General features: G+C 36.1%; 2 protein-coding genes and 1 pseudogene across 4 annotated transcripts; 2 read left to right on the top strand and 1 right to left on the bottom strand.

Annotated features, from left to right (window-relative positions):
• Positions 1-836: 836 nt before the first annotated feature.
• On the top strand, positions 837-6,417 carry LOC143586371 (uncharacterized). Of its 2 annotated transcripts, none has more exons than XM_077067931.1 (5): positions 837-1,204; positions 4,472-4,584; positions 4,692-5,063; positions 5,135-5,816; positions 5,908-6,417. In XM_077067931.1, the coding sequence occupies exons 1-5, from the start codon at positions 985-987 to the stop codon at positions 5,991-5,993; spliced, it is 1,473 nt and encodes a 490-aa protein (XP_076924046.1). In that variant the 5' UTR covers positions 837-984; the 3' UTR covers positions 5,994-6,417. The 2 variants fall into 2 exon arrangements, with proteins under 2 accessions (XP_076924046.1, XP_076924047.1); XM_077067932.1 differs by having other exon boundaries at positions 5,911-6,416.
• Positions 6,418-9,312: 2,895 nt separating this feature from the next.
• LOC143586373 (phosphatidylinositol 4-kinase gamma 8 pseudogene) lies at positions 9,313-11,189 on the top strand (annotated as a pseudogene). The gene is made up of 2 exons (XR_013144699.1): positions 9,313-9,333; positions 9,419-11,189. The product of XR_013144699.1 is annotated as a phosphatidylinositol 4-kinase gamma 8 pseudogene (transcript).
• A 98-nt stretch (positions 11,190-11,287) lies between these two features.
• Positions 11,288-13,948, bottom strand: LOC143586374 (uncharacterized). Its single transcript, XM_077067934.1, has 3 exons — positions 13,528-13,948; positions 13,301-13,448; positions 11,288-11,609 (listed from the first exon to the last, which is right to left on the bottom strand). The coding sequence occupies exons 1-3, from the start codon at positions 13,915-13,917 to the stop codon at positions 11,386-11,388; spliced, it is 762 nt and encodes a 253-aa protein (XP_076924049.1). The 5' UTR covers positions 13,918-13,948; the 3' UTR covers positions 11,288-11,385.
• Between the last annotated feature and the right edge of the window lie 11,801 nt (positions 13,949-25,749).

The raw sequence follows: 25,749 nt of genomic DNA, 5'->3' as shown, positions 1-25,749 counted from the left end.
AAGTTACTAAACCAATCAGATAACGACGCGTGAGGATGGAATACACAATCACATAGTTGACGATGCGTTAAGTGTTAATTTATGGTTGACGATGCGTTAAGTGTGAACTTATGGCTGAAGATGCGTCAAGTGTTAATTTCTTAACGCATCGTCAACCATAAATTTACAGTGAACACATCTTTGACCATGTGTTTGGAGACCTAAAACATCGTTAATCCTGTGTTTGGAGGCCTAACACATCACTAACTATTTGTTAGCTAACTCATCGACGGGAATACCAAACACATCGTCGGCGATGCGTTGGAAGAGTGACAAATCTGGAAAAAACGATTTTGAAAAGATATATCTAAAACACTAAAGGGGTGTTTGGCCTAGCTTTATTAACAAAGCTTATAGCTTTTTTAGTTTTTTTTTTTATAAAATAAGCTTAACTTGGTGTTTGGTTTAGCTTTTTAAGCTTATGTTTATTAGCTTATATAAGCTCATTTGAAGAAGCTTATTTAAAGATGGTTTTTTAGCTTATTTGTTTAAGGGTGTAAATTACTCATTTGTCCTCAAATGGTGGTGGATTAGTAATTATTACTCTAACAATTTAAAGATTTTTGGATTTAACAACTTATTAAGACACATAATTAACTTGTAGAATATAAGCTAATCCAAACATTTAAAAAAACTTATTAAATAATAAAAAAAAGCTATAAGCTAATTTTATATATAAGCATAAACTTAAAAATCCCTAAACAGATAAACACTACGATAAAAATGTGGTTACGTGATAACACTAAACACATACATAAAAAATAAAAAATAAAGAAACCGTTAAAACCACCATCACTTATTACTTTACTTGACACACACCTCTACTCTTTCATCCCCAATCCCAAACCCTAATCAAAATCCATATCTGCTGCAGCCATGGATGCTCAAAGTAACACCAGCAGCAGCAATGGTGGAGCTGATTAACATTCAATTATTACTACCGGTATGGGAAAGGTGGAAGACGAGCCCTTACCTACTACCCTCACTCATCCGCAATCACAATCAACTGCTGCTGCTGGTAATGCAGCAAACAATTGTTGTAGAATAATTCGGTTTAAATGTGTGTTTGTTTTGGTTCTCGGACTCTCCTTCTTGCTCTCTGCTGTCTTCTGGCTGCCTCCGTTTGTTCGTCACGGGGATCTAGATCGTGATTCTCGTTATAGAGGTTAGCAATTGTATTTTATTATTATTATTATTGTTAGTTGATTTGGCATTGCTTGTAAGATGCAGATCCTCATTTGGTTGCTATGCAGTTAATGCTGCTAAAAAATATCAGATATCTGTTATCGCGGTGGGATATCGGTAGTTACGAATTATAATATCATGAATAATTTATATATATATATATATAGCAATTTAACACTAAAATTCTGTATCCTCTCCTACCATTAACAAATTAATTAAACCTTTTGCAACTTACAAAACACCAACAATTGTAGCAAATAGGAACTTATTAAGACTTAAAACACTAACAATTGACAGTTAAGACTTAAAAACACTGATATATGGAAAATCGGTGATATATCAGTCAATATCGGTACTGATATTTTGACCGATGTTCTGCTAGAAGTCCGATAACCGCTATAGCACCGATATTGGGTTATTGACTGCATAGTTTGGTTGTAATCGAGGGTTGATTGTTTAGAGATGTATTGTGTGGTTAATGGTTGATTTGTTGCAATTGTGGTTGGTGGATTTGATGTTTAAATTGGTTTAATTATTTTAGATTTTTAGATTTGTGGCTTCTTTGTTCTGCAATGTTATGTTAAATTAGGTTATCTTTGATTTAGATGGTGATATACGTGCCACCTGTGCTGTTATATGTTTGGGTTAGGTAATTTGTTATATATTTGGGTGGGTGGGTGGGTTGGGGGGGGGGGTATATAGGTAGAAGGTAGTTGCTGGATAATCTGCATTCACAAACATTCTAGAACCTTGTCCGGCGTCTGATTTTTTTTTTTTGTTTATACAAGTTCTTCCCTAAGTTTCATGGCTAATTTCTTGTTGCGCGTCTTTACCGGTTGATAATGTATTGAATTCATTTAATCTCTTTTATGACGGTATATGTTTTAAACGAATCTTTTTAGATTTTTGTTATTAATGACAGTGATAAGAATAGTTTACTTTATACTATGCTTAATGTACTTGAGTATATCAAAGTATAACGTATTATTTCTTTTTAAATGTTTAATTATGAACAAATATAAACATCTATATATATAAAATTATAAATTATAACTGCTAATGATTTACAAAAGGATTCAAGGTTAAATGAAAGTTATTTTCATTTTTTACAATGATAAGTGGATAAATTTGTAACTTTGTATTAAGTAGAAAGCCAAAAGTTTTTAGCCTTTTGTATTTGTAATTGATCAAGTCAGTTTTGTCTTTGTCTGATGGAATAGTTTGATTTACTATGTGAAGACGTCGTCATCATCATCATCGTACTCAGTATATCTCACCAATAGCAAAGCTATGACAGGGTCTGAGGAGGGTAAGATGTAGACAACCTTACCTCTACCCTTCACATACCTCTACAGGGTATGTGAAGACGTTATCGTTATAAATGTTTTGAGTATCTTTTTAAAAAAAGATGAATAAAAATGGTCGGATAGTAATTTATTCATGATTTATGGTATTTTTTTTATATTTTCTATAACAGTTATCCATATTATAAAATAATATTATCTAACTTTGAGGCCTTAAATATTTAAGGGCCTCAAGCATGGGACTTACTTTTCTTAAGCTTGAGTCACCCATGCTTCTTATAAAAACTCCCCATCCCTATGAAAAATAAATAAATGCAAAGATAATTGTTCATTGATCTTTCTCTTTTGTGGCAAATTCTCGACCCAGTTTTATCTGGTTGTTCGTTGTTACTTGTTGTTCAAAGAGCCATGTGGTTTTGGTTTTAACCAGGCACACGATTTTTCATTTGTTTGACACCAAGCATCTTCTGGCCATTGTTGAGCAGATTGAGGAATAGAGATGTTTAGTACTTTAGTAGCTTATTTCATGACTTTTGTAAGACTGTAAGTTATTATGCAATTATAATACTTGCTTTCTAAACTAGTTTAGTGAATCATACGGAGACATGATCTTATAGCATCGAATTGCCTGCTGATGTGGTGCCATGAGTGTCACTTAAATTCCAATTTTTTTCGCAGCACCAGTAAGTTTTAGAGGGTGTTTAACACGCGAGGTTACAGTTTTTAGGTTTGAGAATCTTCAACTTATTTCAACAACTAGCTAGAATTTGAATTCAAACAATAAAAGACCTATCTAAGTTATATTCAAATTCAGATGTGAATTTGAATATTCAAATTCAGTTTAACTAAACAACTCGAATTATAAATAGATTTAAGATTTTTCTAAACAATTCTAATAGAAATAGAGGTTAGAGCCAGCATATACAATCATGAATCAATATCAAATGTGAATCATACTGTCATAATATAATATACAATACCAAATCGCATGATCATAAATTCGTAATATATATATATCATTCCAAAATGTTGAGTACTCAAATTGTTCAAACTTTAAATAATCAAATACCAAATGCATAATTTATATATATATACCAGGAGTGTATTGTCTTTTAACACTTTAATGTAGTACATAATTAACATATTTTTTACATTTACACCCTATTCTATAGAAACATATATCAAATGTTCATACTCCATAATACTACACTTCTTTTAGAAAACATTTTATTATTCTTTTAGAGAACATATTATAGTTATGTTTTATGCATTATTCTTTTAAAAAATCCCGTGTAATTTGAGAAATTGGTAGCATGTTCCCAAAACCTCCAGAACCTGTGTGATAACCATCCAGAGAATGCAGAATGGTTCTCAACTTCTCTGAGGCCATACACACATTCTTCAGCCTTTTTTTTTGAGTGAAACACAATCTTCATATGTTTTATATGAGATTGTGACAAATATTGAACCTTATATCTATCACCAAGGCCCGGAAAGAGAAATATGTGAAATAGTACAAAACGATGGCACAAAACTATTAGGTGGTTTGTGTAGAAACAATTTTTGTAAAATTACCCTAAATGAGTCTACATTGACTTGTTTTGGAATGTGAGGGGAGCATGAATTTTTAAACTCATGTAATGCGGTATATCGGCTTTAAACAAACAAACACTTATGAATTACGTGATTGTAATCACATCTTCCTAATTCTTCTTTCAACTTATGTCAACAGTAACTTTTTATGATCAACAGATACTGAACATGTCATAGGCTAAAGTTCATCATTAGGAGAAACTTGATTGCTTTTTTGATAATCCTGTTGTTCTTTTAGTGCTTTTTCATGCCATCATTTCATCACCTAGTCTGCAGTAACTGATGCTTCATTTTGTGGTCTAAACGTCAACTAAAGTTTCATCAAACAATTTTTGGTTTTTACTTTCCAGGTCATGATATAGTAGCAACTTTTATGATTCAGAAACCATTGTCTTTACTGCAAGATGATTTTCCACGGCTTGAGGGTGACATATTTGATGAAATAAGAGTTCCCACTACTAAGGCATCTCTCTCTCTCTCTCTTTCACACACACACACACACACACACACACACAGAGTCGGTCTTTCTCTCGCATCTCACTTATTATATCACACTTGTTTCTTCTTCAGGTTGTAATCTTAAAAGCAGAAAGAAATGACCATTCAAATACAACCAAGGTTATTTTTGGCGTTGATCCCGATGAATACAGTTCAAAAATTTCAACATATGCTAGAAGCATAGTTAGAGATTCCTTTGTCTCTCTTATTCTAAAACAACCACCTCTACACTTGACTGAGTCTCTGTTTGGGGAACCATCTTCTTTTGAGGTATTGAAATTTATTGGAGGAATAACCGTCACACCTGATCAGACTGCATATCCACTGCAAAACGTTCAAATTAAGTTCAACTTTACATTAAACTTCTCCATTCAACAAATTCTAGACCAATTTGGTGAGTTGACCAGCCAGCTCAGGTCAGGCCTACATCTCAGTCCATACGAGGTAATAACAATAAATTTTGAAAGAAATACAAATAAAGAATAATGTACTCAGTTTGTTATTATATGATGCAGAATTTACATGTAAGTTTGACAAATTCAAAAGGTTCAACAGTGGCTCTTCAAACGACTGTCCAGTCGTCAGTTGTTTTGGTGATTGGATCTCCATCAATGAATAGGTCCAAACAGTTGGCTCAAACCATTAAGGGTTCTCCAACAAAGAACCTGGGCCTAAACAACACTCAATTTGGGCGGGTCAAGCAAATTAGTCTTTCATCTTATTTGAATGGTTCTAGTGGTGGCAGCAGTGGTCCGACATCTTCTCCAGCTCCGCTACCTCATCCTCCGCATCCTCACCATCACCACCACCACCACCACCACCACCACCATGATAAGCCACTGCCGCCTGCAAAACCACCTTCGCCATCAAAACATTCCCCTGCACCTCATAGCATTCACAATGCAAAGCCGCCAGATTGTCACTCTGTCTACAATAGGAAGAAGAATCATATTAGGCATCCTCCTCTATTCCCTCCTGTTTCTCAGCCAGTTCCTTCACCACACGTCCCTCCTCAACGACCTCCATCGCAACCACCATCACCGACACTGCGGCCACCACCACCTGTAACAGAAATGATCCCTTCATCAGGCCCATTGCCGAATGTAGTTTTTGCCCGCCCTCACCCTCCTTCAAAAAGTTATTCTGATGCAGACCCTCCTGACATGTCACCGTCAGGTTCATTTTGGCAACATTCATGTAAGTTAATGTGCACATGCTTATTTTAACTGTTTAATAATGATTTTGCGCATGCCATTGTTTAATAATGATATGTTTTTATGTTTGGCAGCAGCATGTGGAGGGGGCGTGGCTTTGGTTTTGGCTTTGAGGGCAATTATAACTTTTGTAGTCGTCATCATATTGCAGCAAGAATGAAAAGTGTTGGGGTGCAGTTGATGTTTTGTATAACTGAAACGATGATGTTGGAGAAGTGAGGAAGCGATGCAAAAAGATGAGCATGCCCTCACAGTCCTACTTCTAAGTGGATAATTGTCGTTGGTGGTTGTAATTGTAAATATTTGAATTACAAGTCGAGATTGGCAACACGTTTTCCGGTCAAAGTCACAAAGTGACAGGCCCTTGTTTTGTGTATGATTCTCTTTACCAACACCAAGCAAGACAACCAACCATGTTTTATCGTTAATGTTCTCTGCTAGCTGGAAGGAATCACAACACCAGCATTTGTTTTACAAATCTTTCCACTTCTCTAGTTATTGTTGTAGTTAAAAGAAATGCGTTGTTCCTCTTAATTGTATGTGGTCTCATGGCCGGAAATTAAGTTATGTAAAATGATAACAGTATTATACCATTAAGCTATTATCGAAAAACAAATGAAACCTCAAATTTGTCCACAAGTACTCTTGTTTCTAAATAAAGTATGAAAATGAGTTACTAAAAATGGATGATTGCAAGTCATTTGCGAAGATGTGTCATGCATGTATTGCAAGCTAGAAAGAACATGTAGAATGCGTAGTTAATCTAATGCGACTTTTTCCCGATCAAAGGGACATCAATCCTAATATGCTTGAAAATAACAACGTTGTGTTATCGTACTAGACAATAAAGGTTTGCCCTAAAGGACGACGAAGTTAATTGACAAAATTCCAAAACCAACATGTTTTGCTGTGACACCATGATATTTGTCTTCAACACTCGTCCGTAAAATAATGACATGACATGGAAGACAACGATGTAAAGTTATCTCCAAAAACTCTCAATAACCAGACGTGAAAAATGAATATGAGAGTATCCATACAACCTGTCCGATTAACACCTAAATATGCTAAGTGACAAGCAGAGAATATATATAATTGCAACTCACGATTGAATACACCTGAAAGCATTAAAAATGTGGTTGTCAATGATATGCGATAGAATCAAACATGTATTCCATACAAGGCGTTTGGTCCATTAAAAATTAAGTTTGTAGCAGGAGCAAGACCACAATACGAAGAGGAATCCACAAACCACGGCCACGTAAAAACAACTTTAGAGTGGATGCCAAAGAAGTAGCAATCGACTTGTACTTAAAACATCTTTGAACGATCTAAAATTTACTTTTTACGGGATAGAAAGATATCACTTTGGTTGCCAGTAGCAACAACGCTCGTAAAATAGTGAAGGGTGGCTAATTCAATTATGACACTACGTTACATTTGTTTGGTAGGCAAAAATTATATTCTAATGCTTTAGAAGAATACGAGAGCGATTATTTCATAAATCAAACTCGATTCTAATTAAGTTTTTTTTACTAAAGGAATACAATATGGATATGCAATGGAGTTATAGTCTTATAGAAGACAAGACTGTGTAAATATGTTCACAATAATCTTGATGAGAAACATGTCTATTTCTGAAAGATATGATAGTTGGATTGGAAGTATATACATGCTACCTTTCCTTGTGTGCGCCTGAGCCTTGGTTTCACTTATCGAGCTTGAGCTCATAGTTGTCAATAGCGAATAATGGTCAATAGCGACAACCTGCCTATATGCTATGTAGTGATAGCGATGAAATAGCGCCCGTTATCTCATGTCTAGCGATTAGGTCTTATAATTTTTTTTTAAAAAACAGTTAGGGTTTCTATCATTAAATCAAGTTTTTAAGGTATATTTGATATTAAAAAAACTACCTGAGAGACGGTGATGATCTAAGAAATGGGGAGATTGGTATATAGAGATACGTTGCATAGCGCGCTATAGCGAGCGCTATCCTCGCTATTGACAACTATGAAAGTATAGACAATCGTCTCCTTTTTCTAGTAGCGACATGTAGCTTGTGCATCAACTACAACTAGTAACGATATGCCACCCGATATATTACTAGCGAGGGTCAGCTGACACAACCCTTCTAATAAATCTCCAACCACACAAAACTGTTAAATACTAAATTAAGCCGATCGCAAAATGAGTATTATGTAGCTGAATTGTACATAGTGTTGATGTTCAACAAGTTTCGTAACATATATTGTAGACTTCAAGATTCTTGTAATATGATTATGTTATGAATTAATATCTATTTGAGTGGCTCTCCACATAAATGGCCATAATACTAGACTTTTCATATACTTTACTCCTTTTTGTATTACTATTGATTGAGCCTATAAATTGAGGCTCTGTACTTCATTTTCACATATCAATAAGAAAACATTACCCCAATATATCTATATTGCTAATATTTTCCAGTTGTTTTATAACAAATTAATAATTTTCAAAACTATAATGTGGCATGTATAACAAAAGAAGTTGCATGTACCTCTCCCACACTATAATATTTGCTTTAAAAGGAATTTTTTTTAAAGTAGAGGATATTCCCTTATTACCAAAGAAAAAATAAAGCAAATTGGCTGTGGTCAGGATAAACGAGTAAGCATGTCTCGGGTTATCGGAAGTATTACCTAATACCATACCGGTGAGTCCATGACATCCTATAAATTCTTTTTAAAATAATTTTATAAGCAAACACCCATTCCATTATGCATCCCAAACGGGTTACTCAACGGGTTTGGGTCTGGGTTCGTTTGCCTTTGCTATTTCTAAACGACTTAGCCGCCATGGTAAGAGGGAGGAGAGTGGATCGATGACCATTGCTTTAACTTTGAGTTAGTTCGTTGAGTCAACCGTTGAGTGCACGGCAACATGTAAAGCCTTTAAATTATTTTCATAATAATAAACATTTTTAGAAGGCTAGGCACCCTCCATCCATGATCCATGCATCCTATATTTTGTAAAGCACCCAAATGCACTCCCTGATTTGTAGGAGAAGGCCAATCAATCTCTTTAAAAGGAGATGCAGGAAGGAGAGAGAAGAAGGGGTGTGGGGGATTGGATTGGATTCGTTCTTTCTTCTTCGTCTTCTACATTTTTAAATATTATTATTATTATTATTATTATTATTATAACTCTATCTATCAGCCTTCGTATATTTGTTCTTTGTGACGAATTTCATATTTCTCTCTCGCGCTCTCCTTTTTGCCAATTCGCTCCCTGAATGCCTCACCAGTGTTCAGGGTCTCCTCTCGATTCTCCTTCTTTTATTATCATTTTTAACACCAATTGCATGCATTCATTAACATGCTAGATATTGCTTCCTTGCAGTTTATTGTGGCGATCTTCCAACGGAGGAGCGAGGGAATTTACGATGGTGGTCGGAGATTAGCGGCCTCTATCTTGCATTTGACATACATATATATGCAGCAGCATTATGCCAACCCCAAGTAAGACCATGCATATATAACATATCTCTTGTCTTTCCCATGAATAATAATAAAGAAGAAAGATGTTTTGTTTGGTAATTGGTAGGCATGCGTGTGATGGCTAATCTCCTATGGAAAGACGAACCCTCTGAAAGATTTTCTTAAACCCTTTAATTGTTGCAGCCATTCTTATAACCAACCAGGATGGCTGTAGTCATTGACCGCCCTCATCAAACATTCAAGCCCCTTGCCCGACTGCCCAAATGCCGCCTCCAATCTTACTCTCATTTGCATGATTTCACCCAAACCATTACATATATCCACAAAAGCTATTCCACCCCATGCCTTTCTGTAACCACCAAAGACGTTGAATCACCCAACTCGCGTATCGAAATCGTCTGCGGTCGTAAAGCTCCCAAGGTTCACGTGCTTGTAGCCGAGGTTGCCATTGCATTAGCAACCGGGGTCAAACCCACGCCTGTGCCAACTGGCCTTGGCGGGGCCTACTATTTGCAATCAAGAAAAGGTAACACTATTGCGGTTGTTAAGCCGGCTGATGAAGAACCGATGGCGTTTAATAATCCTAAAGGTTTTGCGGGCCGGATGTTGGGCCAGCCTGGGATGAAACGATCTATCCGGGTAGGTGAAACGGGTCTGCGGGAACTGGCGGCTTATTTGCTTGACCATGGCGGTTTTGCAGGCGTTCCTCCCTCAGCACTTGTTAAAATATGTCATGTCAAGTTTAATGTTAATAAAAACGATACAGGAGTGACTACAAACCCGCCTTTTAAAATCGCATCGATACAACGATATGTAGAGCATGAAACAGATGCGGGAGATTTGGGCCCGTCGGGCTTCTCGGTTAGTTCGGTTCACCGTATCGGTATACTTGACGTTCGGCTCCTTAATCTTGACAGACACGCTGGGAACATGCTTGTAAAGAATGTTCATGGTAGCTATGTCGCTGGGATGGCTGAACTTGTCCCGATTGATCACGGGTTTTGTTTGCCCGAGTCGTTAGACGACCCGTATTTTGAATGGTTACATTGGCCCCAAGCTACGGTGCCATTTTCAGAAACAGAAATTGATTATATCTCAAATCTTGATCCGTTTAAAGACGCTGAACTTTTAAGAGCCGAGCTTCCGTTGATTAGAGAATGCTCCGTGCGTGTTTTCATAGTTTGTAGCATTTTCTTGAAACAAGCTACTGCTGCTGGGCTTTCTCTTACTGACATAGGTCAAATGATGACTCGAGATTTTATCGGAGGTGAAGAAAGTTGGAGTATTTTGGAAAATATTTGTGTAAACGCAAAGAATAACATGGATATGGACATAACACGGGACAGAAAGGATGAAAGTAAAGAATCTGATGAAATGTTTGCATTTAAGGAATTTGCGGACGGGCCGAACCCGAACCAGAACGAGGGTGTTTCAATACATTCAGCAACTGATAAACTACAAAAAAGGAGTAAGTTAAGTGATGCACGTTTGGCCCGATTAGTACAAAAATGTGATGTTAAAGACGGTTGTGGTCCAGCCGGGATACCAATACTAAGAAACAATCATGAGACAGGTGTGTGTGTTTCGTTTGAGGAAATGAAGGAAGATGAATGGTCATTGTTCTTGGAATATTTCAAGGAGCATTTACCAGAGGCTTTTGAGGAGAAAAAGATCACAAACTTGTTGAAACAGAGGCTAGGAAATTCTTGTGAATTCTGAAGAGAACGTTGATTTCGTGAACAAAAACAGGTACTAATTGCTGTACATTATACATGGCCAAAACTACTACTATATTGTTGTAGACTGTAAATAATTTATATGTCGGAAAAGCGAAGGGCCAATCTGCCATCCTTTCCATATACCCTATAGGTTGATTTCCCTTCTTTATATTAATTTACGCTATTAGAACTCAGATAGGTGCATAGGTAGCGTGTTGTAGGTTGTATAGATATGTTTAATGTTTATTATACTGAACTGGATGTAATAGATGCTTTTTTATTTTGTTTTCTTTGGTACAAAAATGTTATGAAAGAAATGAATTTATCATATTATTATTCACATATGTACTTAAATCTATACATCTAGCTCCATAAGGTGTTCTTGAGAAGCATAAAGGATCGGAAGCTTTACCCTAGGTTGGTGAGCGCTGGTAACAGATCTGTCAGGGCAAAACACTATAAACAAGCTTGCAGATCCATCCATTTCTAACCAGTACAGATGTTGACCAGCACCATAACCACCAAGAAGCTTGTATGATGTCTCTGACTGATCCATAGCTACACACATATCATCGTTACCTAATCGGCTCAACATGAACCACAAACAAGTATCAGTTTGCTTACTAAATGCTTAATCTGCTGCACATTGTAAACTAGGTTAAAACATGAACCACAAAACTAGTATCAATCCGTATATATATCAATCAATCAATCAATCAATCAAGCCTTGTATATCCCACCGCATAGCACGCTATCGGTAGGGTCAGGGGAGGGTGGGATGTAGACAAGTCTTTCCTCTATCCGTGAGAATAGAGAGGTGCTTCCAGAGAGACCCCCGGCTCATAAAGCTACATACATGTAAACAGAGTAAACATACATCCTACAAGCAAAGACACTTAGCAATATATAGATAGCAAACTACCAAATAGGAAGGAATCTGTAACCTACTAAGAATAGGGCATAAGAAGCAAAAAGCAGCATCAAACAAAATATATATATAAACAACAAGGAGCCAGGCTAGCCAACTATACCCTAAATACACAGCTAAGCTAACTAGGTACCTTCCCCTACAAGTCGCTAACCTTAATCCTACGTCTCCACGAATCTCTATCCTCGACCATGTCCTCAGAGAGGTGCAACTCTGTCAAGTCATGTCTAATTCTTTCATCCCAAGTCAATTTAGGCCTGCCTCTACTCCTCTTTCCTTCCACAATGAAGGTTTCCATTACTCTGACTGGCGCTGTTGTCGGTCTCCTCTTCACATGCCCAAACCATCTCAATCTCCCTTCCTTTATTTTATCTGATATGTTAACTATTCCTAACCTTTCCCTAAAGACCTCATTTCTAATCCTATCTAATCTAGTGTGTCCGCACATCCACCTCAGCATCCTCATCTCTGCTACCTCCATCTTGCGCGCCTGTGTCTTCTTGATGGCCCAACAGTCTGTTCCATACAACATTGCAGGTCTAACTGCGACTCTATAAAATTTCCCCTTTAATTTAGATGGGAACCTCTTGTCGCACAAAATCCCAGTGGCTGCTTTCCACCTACACCAGCCAGCTTGTATGCGGTGGGTTATGTCACTGTCTATCTCTCCATTGCTTTGGACAAACGATCCTAGATATTTAAACTTAGTATCAATCCGTATAATAATCGCTTAATCAGCTGATATTGTATTTAGGTTAAAACATGAACCACAAAACAAGTATTAATCTGTTTAATAACCGCTCAGTCTACTGCATATTGCAAACTAGGTTAAAACATGAACCACAAAACAAGTATCAAACTGTTTAATAACCGCTTAATCTGCTGCATATTGTAGGTTAAAACTTGAACCACAAAACAAGTATCAATCTGTTTAATAACTGCTTAATCTGCTGCATATTGTAACTTAGGTTTAAACATAAACCGCAAAAAAAGTATCAGTCTGCTCACAAAATGCTTAAACTGCTGCGTATTGTAGAACATGAACCACAAAACAAGTTTTAATCTGCTCACTAAATGCTTAAACGGCTGCATATTGTAAATATCTTTAAAAGATGAACCACAAAACAAGTATTAATCTGTTTAATAACCGCCTAATCAACTGCATATTGTAAACAAGATTAAAACATGAACCACCAAACAAGTATCAATTTGTTTACTATACGCTCAATCTGCTCACCGAATGCAAATTAGATTAAAACATGAACCACAAAACAAGTATCAATCTACTCACTAAAAGCTTAATCAGCTGCATAATGTAAATTAGGTGAAAACATGAACTCACAGGCAGCAAATTCTAATTGAGTCTGGTAAATGAACTCCAAAACCGCAGACACGTCTCTCTCGAAGCGATGAAAAGGTCCATTCTCAAAATTCAATTTCCGTAGCTTACATAATCCTTCTCCAATCTCCATCATCGCACCTTTATGATTCTATTATTAACAGCAATAACAAACAATTGCTTAAATTGAAGTAATAATAATAATAATAATAATAATAACAACAACGTACCTGATTGAATAGATGATGAAAACCTACAGAGCACTGTAAGATGCCGTGGACCAGAGACCGGGTCGGATCTTCAGAATCGTTCCAAATAGCTTCTAGAAGGTCATGGCATCCGTGGTAATCTCTGCCGTTAAATAACGCCACCGCCTCCGTGAACTTATTACTACTACCACCGCCGTTAAATAACACGTCATCGTCATCTTCTTCTTCTTCAATGGAGCGTCGGCCAGGTGGAAAACGGTAAGATGCTAATGGCTTGAAATTATTGGATGATGACGTGGACGATAACTGATTATTGTTGTTGTATGATGAGAAATGGCGGGAGATGGAGGGTAGTTTGGGAAATAATAATGAGTAGGGGGTTTTGACGAGTGGGAGTGAGCAAATCGCCATGATTTTGGTTTGAGTTGTATTTTGTTTTGTTTTGTTTTGTTTGTTGCTTGTTTGTTTGATCTACTTATTACTTATGGTTCATGTGGCTGAGAAGGCTTTAGAAAGATTAGACTTTTGTGAATTTGTATAACCAGAAATTTTAAATTGAAGGCTCGAAATAAGAAAATAATAAAAAAATATATATTTCGGTAACATACCTTAATTTTTGTTTTAGGGCATTAAGATTAACTTTATTGCCAACTCAAGGTCAGGTTGTCAACTTAAAAAAATTGAAAAATCTTTTAAATTCACAACGTGGTCGTGCTACAAATCTAGGTCATAAGACCATGTGTAATGGTGCGTTGTGGCTAGCGTTTTGGGTGAAAACGCAGGGGGTACACCGCCCCCCCCCCCCCCCGCGTTATGTTGAAAATTTTTTTTTGCGCGTTGTATTTAAAACGCGAGAATGACACGAGAATCAAAAAAAAGTAACCGTTGGTTTGGAGCCGCTGGAGTTTTTAAAAAAATAATAATTATATTTATACTATATAAACAAACCAAACTCATATTTTTTAACACATTCCTTCCAATCTACCAATTTACACAAATATTTATATCTTTTACACTAATATTTCTACCATCATGTTTCCAAACAACAACCAAAATATTCTCGGTTTCGGTCAATATGCCCGTCAAGCCAACCAAAATCCACAACCGAACCAATCTACCGCCCCGACGCCAACCGTACCCGTCCCGCAAATGTATGACCCGCAAATGGCCGCGTACTTTGCACTTCTACAAAACTCTATGCCAAATGCGGTGCTCGGTTTCCAAAACCCATTGACAAACATTTTTGCGGGTTCGGGTTCCCAACCCGCCCCGGAGACCCAACCCGAGGTCGACCCGATAGTCCAATCTCTAAAAGCCAATCGACGAGCGAAAATTTTAGAAAAATATAAATGAGTTTTAGTTTTATTAGTATTATTTATATTTTTTTATTTTAATTTGATGTATTTTTTTTTTTAATTTAGTTTAATGTAATTTTTATTTGGAAGTTTAATGTAATTTTTAATTTTATGTTAATTTATTTAAATGAATTATTATTTAAAAAAATAAATAAAATTATAATGACTGGGCGCCACGTGGCGCATAACCCCTGGATGTGAAGAGTTATGACTACAGCCTGTTTTTGTACAAAACCATAACTCTGACTGGGCGCCACGTGACGCATAACCCCTGGATGTGGAGCTTTACGATTACACATGGTTTAACCCAATTCTTTACTACATGACACGCTGCTAGTGGTTTGGTATTTATTTATTTTTATGTTTTCCTTCTAAACAATTAATTTCACTTATATTTTAATTTTTGTATAATAACTCATGTTATTTAACTTTAAAAAAGTGAAAACATGATCATGCATATTTTTTTTATGAACGTTTTGATATAAGTTTTATTATAAACATAGTACTTTTTAAAATATATATATTTTTTAATATGAGTTTGTAAAATTTTGTTTTGTAAATGATATTTTTTTAAAAAACGACTTTTTTATTATTTACAATAATTTTTAAAGAGTAAATTTAAACTTAAATAAGTCATATGTAATAAAAAAATTTGGTTTGGGTTGGGCTGGGTTGGGTTATGAATGAAAGTAAAAATTTGAGTTAGGTTAGGCTATTTAGGTGGAAGAGATAAATTAGTTTTAAAAATAGAAATTGGGTTGGGATGGTTTAGGTTGTGAATAAAGTTAGTCTAAAAGTTAATTCATTTGTGTAAAGAGATAACATTCAATTAAAATTCTTTTAGCTAGCATTGTTACCCGCGCGTTGCGGCAGGCTAGCGGTGCTATATTTGTATGATTACAAATATCATTTTTATTTTGTGATACTTAGGTTACATCAAATTTGACATACATGACACTTGCATTTATTGTTTAGGCACATCTGAAAGTGTTCATTGTTCAAACTGTATAATAATAAATCAACATATGAGTGAAAAATATGAAGTTAAGAGTGTAGGTATACATTGTTTTCTTTTCCTTGGTTTGCAAAAGTTTGTCGGGTTGTTGTGTCGCCAGGTTAATATATCTAGCGAAACGTTGAACACATTTTTAAAACAATGCATATTTTAAATTTTAAGTGAAAAATAATTAAAATGAGTTATAGAAATAAATGAATAATTAATTTAAATTTTAATGATGCGAGTGATTCTAAATATTATAGAGTCTATAATTATAAACGTTGTCTATAATTATATTTCATGAACATTATCATTTGAATAACCCTACTCGGCTATTTATGGTCTTATCAGTTGTTACTCAATAACCAATCTAAACCAAATCTTTAACTCCTGTATGGCTATAACATCTCCAATTCCTGTTCTCAATCCTTCAAATTTTAAATCGAAATCCATACATTAGTCACGTTTGACATCGAATGTAACATTTTGAAATTCTACAAATGATCAAGCAATTTGCCTCTACCATGTTCGTCTATTTTCTCCCCCTTTTCAAGGTTATTTTTTTTGTCTTTGTTACTTATAAACGATCTAATGTGACAACACACAGAAGCGGGTTGTAACGCTTGTCGTATACGACAACACACAACAAAACAGAAGCACTCGCCGTCCTCCGAGAGCTGACCAGCTAAGGCCCGTGTTCTTGTAATGCTTTGGTGTCGGTTCATTACCAGGCGTGGCCAGTGCTCTTGCTATCTCATACCTGGCTAGCATTCGGTGTCGGGTTCTTGTTATCTGCGCGTTCCGACGGTGAATTTTATGTTCGGTTTATTTAGATTTATACACTCAAATTTAAATTATAACTAGTATTTTGAACCCCCGCGTTGCAGGGGGTTATGATACCAGAAGCGAAGCTTAGGATCATGTTGATTGAGAGTAAACCGTAGGTCTCCGTTATGGTTGCAACATACGTTGCCATTCAAAATAACATAGCGATGTCATGGCGAAACACAACGTACAAAAAAATAATATATATCACTTATAATCACAAAAGTACACTTTTAATCAATCTTCCATATAGTGTAAACAAATAGAGCTCGTAGTAAAGGAGCCACAACATACACCGAATCCGTGCCACAACACCATGTGAAGCAGGTAAAAGGTTCCAAGTCATGAAAGCAAACATGATATCAACATTGTTCACTAAAAATTAGACTGCCATGACCAAACGTCATGAATTAATTCAAAAGAAACACAACATAACACAAATAAAAAAGGATGCTTCAAAGGGCAAGAATCATACACTAAAATCCTAAATGTTGTGTTCGTTAAAAGTTAAAACATAACATCAGCATCTTTACTCAGTTGTATGACAAGTTTGACAAGTTTTGTTCAACTTCAAAATCAATACGCTAGGCCTTAAAATCAGCTATGGGTCAAGAATATATACAAACTATGAAGACAAATAAATATAAACAATTCTGAACAAATGGTGGGATATACTGAGTACGATGATGATGATGAATTCTGAACAAATGGGCAAACCCAAGCAATGAGTTAAGTCTCACCACTATCATCATCAAGGTCGCCACTGCAACAACGATGAAATCACATGAAGTGTCAACTTAGTTCTCTGCAAGTCAAAACAAAAATGTAAAAAGAAGCATACGGCTAAAGTCCAAAAAAAAATTGAAGCGTTATTTATGGCTTAGAGTTAGATCCCGGTTATGATGGTTGCAACTTACGTTGCTATTCCAAATAACGGGGGTCATCATAGTGTAGACATGAAATTCAAGTGGCAAACAAAGAACAACATACGGTTGAGAGTCGGTGAATAACCACCAAAATCAGTTACTAAAATGTTCTTACACAACAAATTCGATCATATTCGATGCGTAACTCCGACGCTCAGATATCCGACAGTGGCTGCAACATAGGTTGCCACGCCACATAGAGGAGTCATCATCACGTAGATTAAATATTTAAACGACAAACCGACAATAACAAAAGGCATCAGCCACGTCCGCTGCCATAGACGGCCGGAATGACACCGGAAAACACCACCGGATGACCCAACGCACCACCGCAAATCTGCATCACTTCTAGATCAGAGGCAGGAAAACACAATCAGAACCCGGCAGCAGCAGCAGCTTAGCCGCGCACACCCACCGGACCACACCGCCACCTATGGTTTCCAAATAAAACCCGACAGCAGTGGGTTAGCGGTGTAGACCTGCTAAAAAACACCAGCGGACCACCACCACCACCAAACTCAACCCAGTATGCACTATAGATAACAAATCAAGTAGAACAAAGAGAAGCATCTTTTAAAAGAAATAGTAAAGATGTGAGTAGATAACTTCAAAAGGTAAAGTTCGATGGTGGTTCGTTTCCTGGCGCAGATATCCTTTTTTCGGTTCCATTCAAATTGGGAATGAAGATGAGGATTGAGGAGGCGATGGTTTGGACTCAAGAGGAGAGGTGATGGTGTCACGGTGGTTTCTTGGCCAGGGATATATAGAGAGAGAAATATAATACATGTGGAAACATCAAGAAATATGATAATACCCACAGGACACACGTGGAAATCAAGGACACGCGTAGGTCTTCAAACCCAACTCAATATATACAACAACTGAGACATGATGTACAACAAAGTAAAGCTTCATAATCAAGCCAGAAGGTATGAGGTACAAATCAAAAGGCAGCAGGTACAACGCTAAATGCATAGAAAACTTTATAATTGTAATATATATAATATAATAGTTGTCGGTATTTGTTACATACAAAAGTCAAATTGAACTCCGCCACTTTTACAACATTGGTTGTACGTGGATCGACGCGAAGTGGAAGATGACATAAGACACGAAGTGGAATATAGCATAAGACGCAACGCATATTGAAACTGTGCATCATAATACTAAGGCGGTGACAAAAAAGTTAACTACAATATTTACCCAACAAATAGATTAAGAACCTTTAACAATAACTTCTCTCTTAATATATAAACCTTATAAAAAAATTTTTAGATTTTTGCTTGTTAACATGTGAACAATGCGAAGGATATTGAGGGCCGGGGCCCCTATTTTTTTGCGTAGCAGTGTAAATTTAGCCGTTTTTCGTGCAAAAATTTTTATACGTAGTGTAAATTTACTCATTTTCAGTCAAAATATAAGCCCGGCCCCCCTCGTTTATGAATTTTATGTACATTTTGAGTCCCCCCCGACATTCGTGTCCAAGCTTCGCCACTGCACGTAAACCTGCTCATTATAATCATAAACATATATTGTTCAGTAAAGTTTGTTTACATTTAAATCTTTAACGAAGTTATAAATAATTTTATATTAAAAATCGCACAACAAATTCCTTTAACGCAAATCGTGATAATATACTTATTAAGTAAAACCATACAAAGAACCGGAATTAAAAGGATTTAAGAAGAGGAAAATATAACCATGCATCAAAGAATTAAAAGGATTTAATAAGAGGGAAACATAACCATGCATTACATGGACGAAAACCACAATACTATTAATAAAATATAATTATTGCATAACCATAAATATTAAAGAAAACACATTCATAAACATAAGCAAACTTACATTAAAAAGAATATTCAATATGTTAAATAAACTAATTATAACATGAATAAAATAACATTTTCTTGTATAAATATATTAATATTTGTGTAAATGAAATAAATCGGATTAAGTTTGTCACACCTTAACTTATGGCCTAAGAGTGTGACAAATAGTTGGTATCTGTTTTGTAAATATATCAGAGTTCAATGTTGTAAAGCGGAAGTTTTAATTAAAATATTAATATATTTCAAAAGTCGGGAATTAAACACCCAATAGTTGGTACAAAAGTTTTTGAAAACATAAAAACCATAATTTACATTTTTTTAATAACAAAAACTCCAAATGAGCCATCAGATCGTCGAATGGCTATTCTTCATCTCCAAACACCTAATCTTGATTACCTGAAAAACAATTATAAAATACGTCAGCAACGCATGCTGGTGAATATGTTGACACAAAATATTTTGATACTTAATTATCCCCTCGAGACATCGTAGGCCTCGGCCCAACGTGGCTTAAGAAACAATCAAGTTCTGAAAGTCTGAGTAACTATTACAAACTCCAGCTCAACTCGAAACCGCTCAGCGAACATTGCAGCGTTCGAGATCGTAGCCACTACCTATATACACAAGATTATCCCCACTCGAACATCGTAGGTCCGGCTCCAACGTGGCAGATGCATAATCAAGCGTGGTGCGGTGTGCCCATCGTCTACCCACATATGAAAGGATCCAGACAAACGTATACGATAGCTTGAGGGCCAGTGATTATGTAACATCCTACTTTTGGCTATAATAAATTAATTAAATTTCGTTTATTCTATAAAGTGTCGTGTGTCGGTTTACGTAAATAAACTATAAGATGATGGGCTTGGAATTTAAAAGATGAAATAAGAGATGGAATGGGCCTTAGGTCCATGGGCTTAAGGGAGTATAAATACCCCTTAAACCCTAAACCTTTCCATTTTATCTATCTCTACACCCTAGCCTACACCATCAAAAACACACACAAACACTATCCTATAACCCGAGCCAAGATCCCAAGACGAGAACCTGAGCTTGTTGGTGCTAGATCGTCGTGACGAACAAAAGCAATATCAAAGACCAGCTCGTGTTCGTAGTTCGACTCGTTTAAGGTTCGCTTATAACGAGAACTTGTTCATTAGGTTCGGATTCGTTTAGAAAAGCCATAGATCTGTTTGAGTTTGGTAAAAATGAATCCAAAGCAACAAGTCTTACTGAAATTGATTAACATTTGGTAGGTTAACTGTTAACCTAAAAGAATCCGTATATAAATGCAAAAATCACACCATTTAAATGTGAACGTTTGGCCGATTTGATGATTGGGGTTTGTTAGCGCTGTGATTACGAGTTCATGGATACCAAAGTCGTGATGTTTAGTTAAGAAACGAAGGTTTAATTGCAGATCTAGATATGTTGACTGTATGGTGTTCTTGGTGATTTTGACTTTGACCTCTAAGTCGAAGTCTGGATAAGATGATGCAATTCGTTATGATTAGATAACGAATTAGTTCACCATTCGTTAAGTTCAGATAACGAATCAAGTGATTCGTTATTCACTCATTCGCTATGTTCAAATAACGAACTAAGCTGTGTTCTGATGACGAATTAGGTAACGAATGAGGTGATTCGTTACTCACCAATTCGCTAAGTTCCAATAACGAATTAGACCACGAATCAAGTCATGTTCGAATTGGAATGACGAACCAGATGACGAATCAAAATAACGAATTAAGCTAACGAATCAGGACAACGAAGCAGATAACGAATTAAACTGTGATTAGTTAACGAATCGGGCTTAATTCGTTGTAGCAAATGAGTTAACAAATTAGAAAATAAATTAAAATCCTAATTGAAAATGTGTTAAGACAGTTAATGAAAATAAAATTTTTCCAAGCTGACCCTAGCCAGGGGCTCTGCCCCTTGGACCCCGCTAGGGGTTGCCGCCCCTAGAACCCTGCTGCCAGGGGCGCTGCCCCCCCGGACCCCTGTTCGCTGTGGGTTATATAAAGATAGAAATACAATACGAGTAGTAATAGTTAATTGATACCTGTAATTTTTATACAGTTAGTCGTGCACAGCTCAAGAAAGGAATAACCATAAACGGTGAACGTAACCGCATTCAGGTGAGTTTCTAGCCCCATTTCCTTGTTATGTTTTCGGGGCTGTGTGCATACTCGATGTGATAGTTAATACACTTACCTTAACTGGTAAGTGTATGCCTTGTATGGTTTATATGTTATGTATGTATATCTTAAATGTAAATGAAAGCTTGTCGGTACGTGAACGATCTTCGGATATTGCACGTGCTACCAAGGGAGGTAGTTATATGATAGATGAATGTGTATTATAGATATGTACAATATATGAATATGTATGAATGATTAAAGAAAGTATGTATGTTATGGGTATGTAAAGACAATATGCACGAAGATGAAGAAAGAGGGATCAGACCCTAATAATATCTCAGATAAAGAAGAAAGGGATCAGACCCTAATAATTTTTGAGATAGAGAAGTAAAAAGGGATCAGACCCTAATAATATCTGAGATTGACAAGAAATGGATCAGACCCTAATAATATATGAGATAGACAAAGGAAATAGGGATCAGGCCCTAATAATATCTGAGATAGAAAAGGAAGGGATCAGACCCTAATAATATCCGAGATAGAAAAGAGCAGTAATTTATATAGTATGAAAGTAACAAAGTACGAACGTATGCATGAACTTATGTGATGAAAGTAAATTGTAAAGTAAATATTATGTATCTTCGGATGCATAATTGAAGGTAAGTGTATGTATTGTATAATGTGTGATTAACTAGAACTCACTCAGCGTAGCTTACTTTTAGTATGCACGCAGGCGAGTAGAATGAGGCAGTTCGCTTTATGAGGACACATGGTATCGAATTGAAGACACCAAGGAAATGTTATGATGTTTTAAAGACTATGTTTTGTTTTTAAATGACTATGAATGTTTGATAAGACAAGATTTGAAAGTAATGCAATGTTTTATGGTTGAAGTTTTATATTCCGCGTAAAGTTTTAATTAACTATGATATTTAGAACTGTGTTTATGAGTAAATCCAACACCAAATGTAGGGTACCGGTAACAGGGCCTTACAGATTACCTTTGTTTATAACGTTTTAGGGATACGCAATCCCATGTAATCATTTATAAGACTCGATTTATAAAGTTGTAAAGAGTTGGACATATTCACCTTTGTTATGATCAGTTTAACCCACTGATGTAATCTTCTTGTTACCTAGGACCTATAGTACGAGAATAACCTTTTATAAATACTAGATCGGTGATCTACCTTTAGACCTTTAGTCTATTTGCATAATCATTACCCTGATAGTCATTTCTCTTTTATAAAATACTTGGACCTTTAGTCCAAAAAGTTTTTATCATTTAAACACTACGTTTCTTCTTCATGAAGAAACGTATATATCAAGTTTCTTATTTCTTAAGAAACATTATAAAATCTCTATAATTATAAAGAAATAATTTATAATCTATACCCTTGTCTTATAAAACTATATTTTACCTTTTTATCTTACCAAGGTATAGACTATACATCCGACTAGGGTCTAAGCCATATATAATAAATTAATTGGGCAGAACCTCTACCTTGTATGGCTACTTTATATGAAATGCCTAAGCTTGATATGGGCAGCACTTCTACTTGTCGGTGGGTAAACAAAATACAACTCCCAAAGCTTCAACACTTGCACGTACTTCGAGAACGGATCGTCGGAACGTCGGGGTCGAGGCACGAATTTCGAGACAAGTGATAGTAAAGAGAGATTTTGGGATGCATAAAGCAGAGCCCGACACCCCTATTTATAGGGCTGAGATTGTGACCCATCGCGATACGCGATGGGTCAAAAAGGGATCCATCGGGTATCGCGATGGATCTGTTAACCGCTTCTGAATATTATATTCTATCGCGTATCGCGATGGACTTTTAGGTTCTGACATCGCGTATCGCAACGCCACCCACTTGGCTTGATTGGTAACCTAGTAGACCTGCCACGTTTTGACACGTGGCACCACATGGTTGGACACGTGTCACGATTACTTCGCCTGGCCATTGCGATGACCCAAAGTGTTTGTCGATCGCGTATCGCGACACCGCCCATCCTGGGGCAATGTGATGTACCCATCGCGTATCGCGAGGGGTTACTCCCTTGATCCATCGCATATCGCTATGGGTATTGAAACCAAGAATTTTCAATTCCTCCTGGTCTTGCTTCCACTATCCAAAAACAATAAGGCGGCTCTCAAGCGGCTCGCGGTGATGCGAGCGTGCGAAATGCGCCATTAAAGCGCCACATTGCTCCCAACGTCCTTCGCCGTCGCCGTCACCTTCGCCATCGCCCGAGCCCGTGCCCGTGTGCGTCCAGTGCTGCGTACCCTCCTCTAGGACCACTTGGTGTCTGCTATGCATAAAAGAATATTACTATGGAAACTCCATCTCTTATAAAGAGCTTCCAAATTTATCCCACTTTACATGTTGGATGAGATTTGTTTTCCTTATTTATACCCATGGAAAGAAATTTCATTTTCTTTCTACTCTTCATGTGGGATGGAATTCTTTACTCCATTTCTTTAACATGAGATTTTCTAACTTAATATTATCCATATATATTATTTTTCTTTACCATATTTATTATTAAATTATTTTTGGGTTCTTTTATTTTCAAAGTTTACATTCTTAGCCCAAAATAAATATGGTATTTCTCGAGGTGTTACAAAGTTTTATAGTAAAAAAGAAGTGATAGCGCATTATGGTAAAAATAGACATCTCATTACATCGTGGATATAATGTTTTTGTTTTTCTTGCGTTGGTTTGGTCGTCAGCTGTAATTAACGACGGTATTTGAATGCACTTGTCGGTTCCGTTATGGTAATCAACTGCCTGATTGAGTTTGTGGATAAAAAGACGTTTTTTCCTGGCCCCATTATGCTTTTTCAACACTCGATTGTTATTGTTGTCACCATTGTGGTTATGATAATAAAATGTTGGCAGTAATCGCCGTGAATCGGTTGAGGGTGGTGGCGATTATCCTTTAGCGGTTATCCATTAGTGATTAAAAGAAACATTGTGATGGTTGATCAAACCGTTGAGCAAATTTGCCCCATTTTACAACTTAAAGCGGTGATTAACAAACCAACATGTTGGTTTAAATGTTGCTTCAAAATTTTATTTTCTAAGTTTCTACCATAGGATTAAGGCATAAAGCATAATCATCTTATCGCAAATGAAGCAATCTACTATTATAATAAATTTGGGGAACGTTCTTCATCATTCATAGTGGAGGAAACATGTTAGAAGCCAGTGTCTTAAAACATTTCATTTCGAACCCATTGACCGACTTGCGGGAAGCCAACGCTCTTGCTATCTCGAGCCCGCTGCCGACAATGACTATGTTATCGAGGAGAATGTAGGATATGATGATGTATTTATAGGTATGGAGTGTTGGCGGTTATACGATGGTTGCTAATAAACGACGCAACAGTTGATCATCAATTTATTGATGCGTTTTAAACGACACGATATTAAGTTATTGCTACGTATCTAATTTTTTAATTATTATTATTTCACTCATATTCAATTTCAAAAAAACGTACGTGGCAAAACATGGTTGTGACACGTAGCAAAGAAAAGGAGAAATCCTATGGTTACATATGGGGTTGTAAGAAAAGTTATGTATTTAACTTTTTTAATTTTAAGAATAGATAGATATAATGTTTAGTTTAATACTACGTTTACGTGAAAAGGTTGTGCAACAAGGAAATGGGCTATTTCTCAAAATTTACCAAAATATCACTGCTTCACAAATCTATTTCTCATTTTTAAAAAACCTCCAATATCCAATTTTACATTTATATCCCTATATTCTTTTTTTTATTATTTCTTACTCTTTCTTCTATTTAAATTCTTAACTACCAACTATTTTGTTTTATTGTCTTTTATTTAATGTTTATTTCTATTGAATTTTTATAAACTGTGACTATTATATTTAATTTTTTTTGGCGTTATCATTTTTGTACTCTTTTATTCGAAAGAGACAATGTTTTTTTATCTTTTATCCAACGATAACAAAATATAATATAAATTAATAGTCATGGAGTCTAATTGATATAACATTATGCTATAACATGTTTCAAACTCTAACTCATGACACGAATGAAACAACAAAATGTAATGTGATCTCGCTTATCGTTGAGAATAAAGTAGCCATTGATGTTCAGTTAGATCTTCTTGAAGTTTATGATGCGCAGAA

Source organism: Bidens hawaiensis, unplaced genomic scaffold, assembly GCF_021521415.1.
Source record: "Bidens hawaiensis isolate Kalapana, Puna unplaced genomic scaffold, B.hawaiensis_p1.1 tig00034624_1, whole genome shotgun sequence".
Taxonomy (NCBI): domain Eukaryota; kingdom Viridiplantae; phylum Streptophyta; class Magnoliopsida; order Asterales; family Asteraceae; genus Bidens; species Bidens hawaiensis.
Note: the sequence above shows the minus strand (reverse complement) of the source record. Positions and strands in the feature narration are given on the sequence as shown.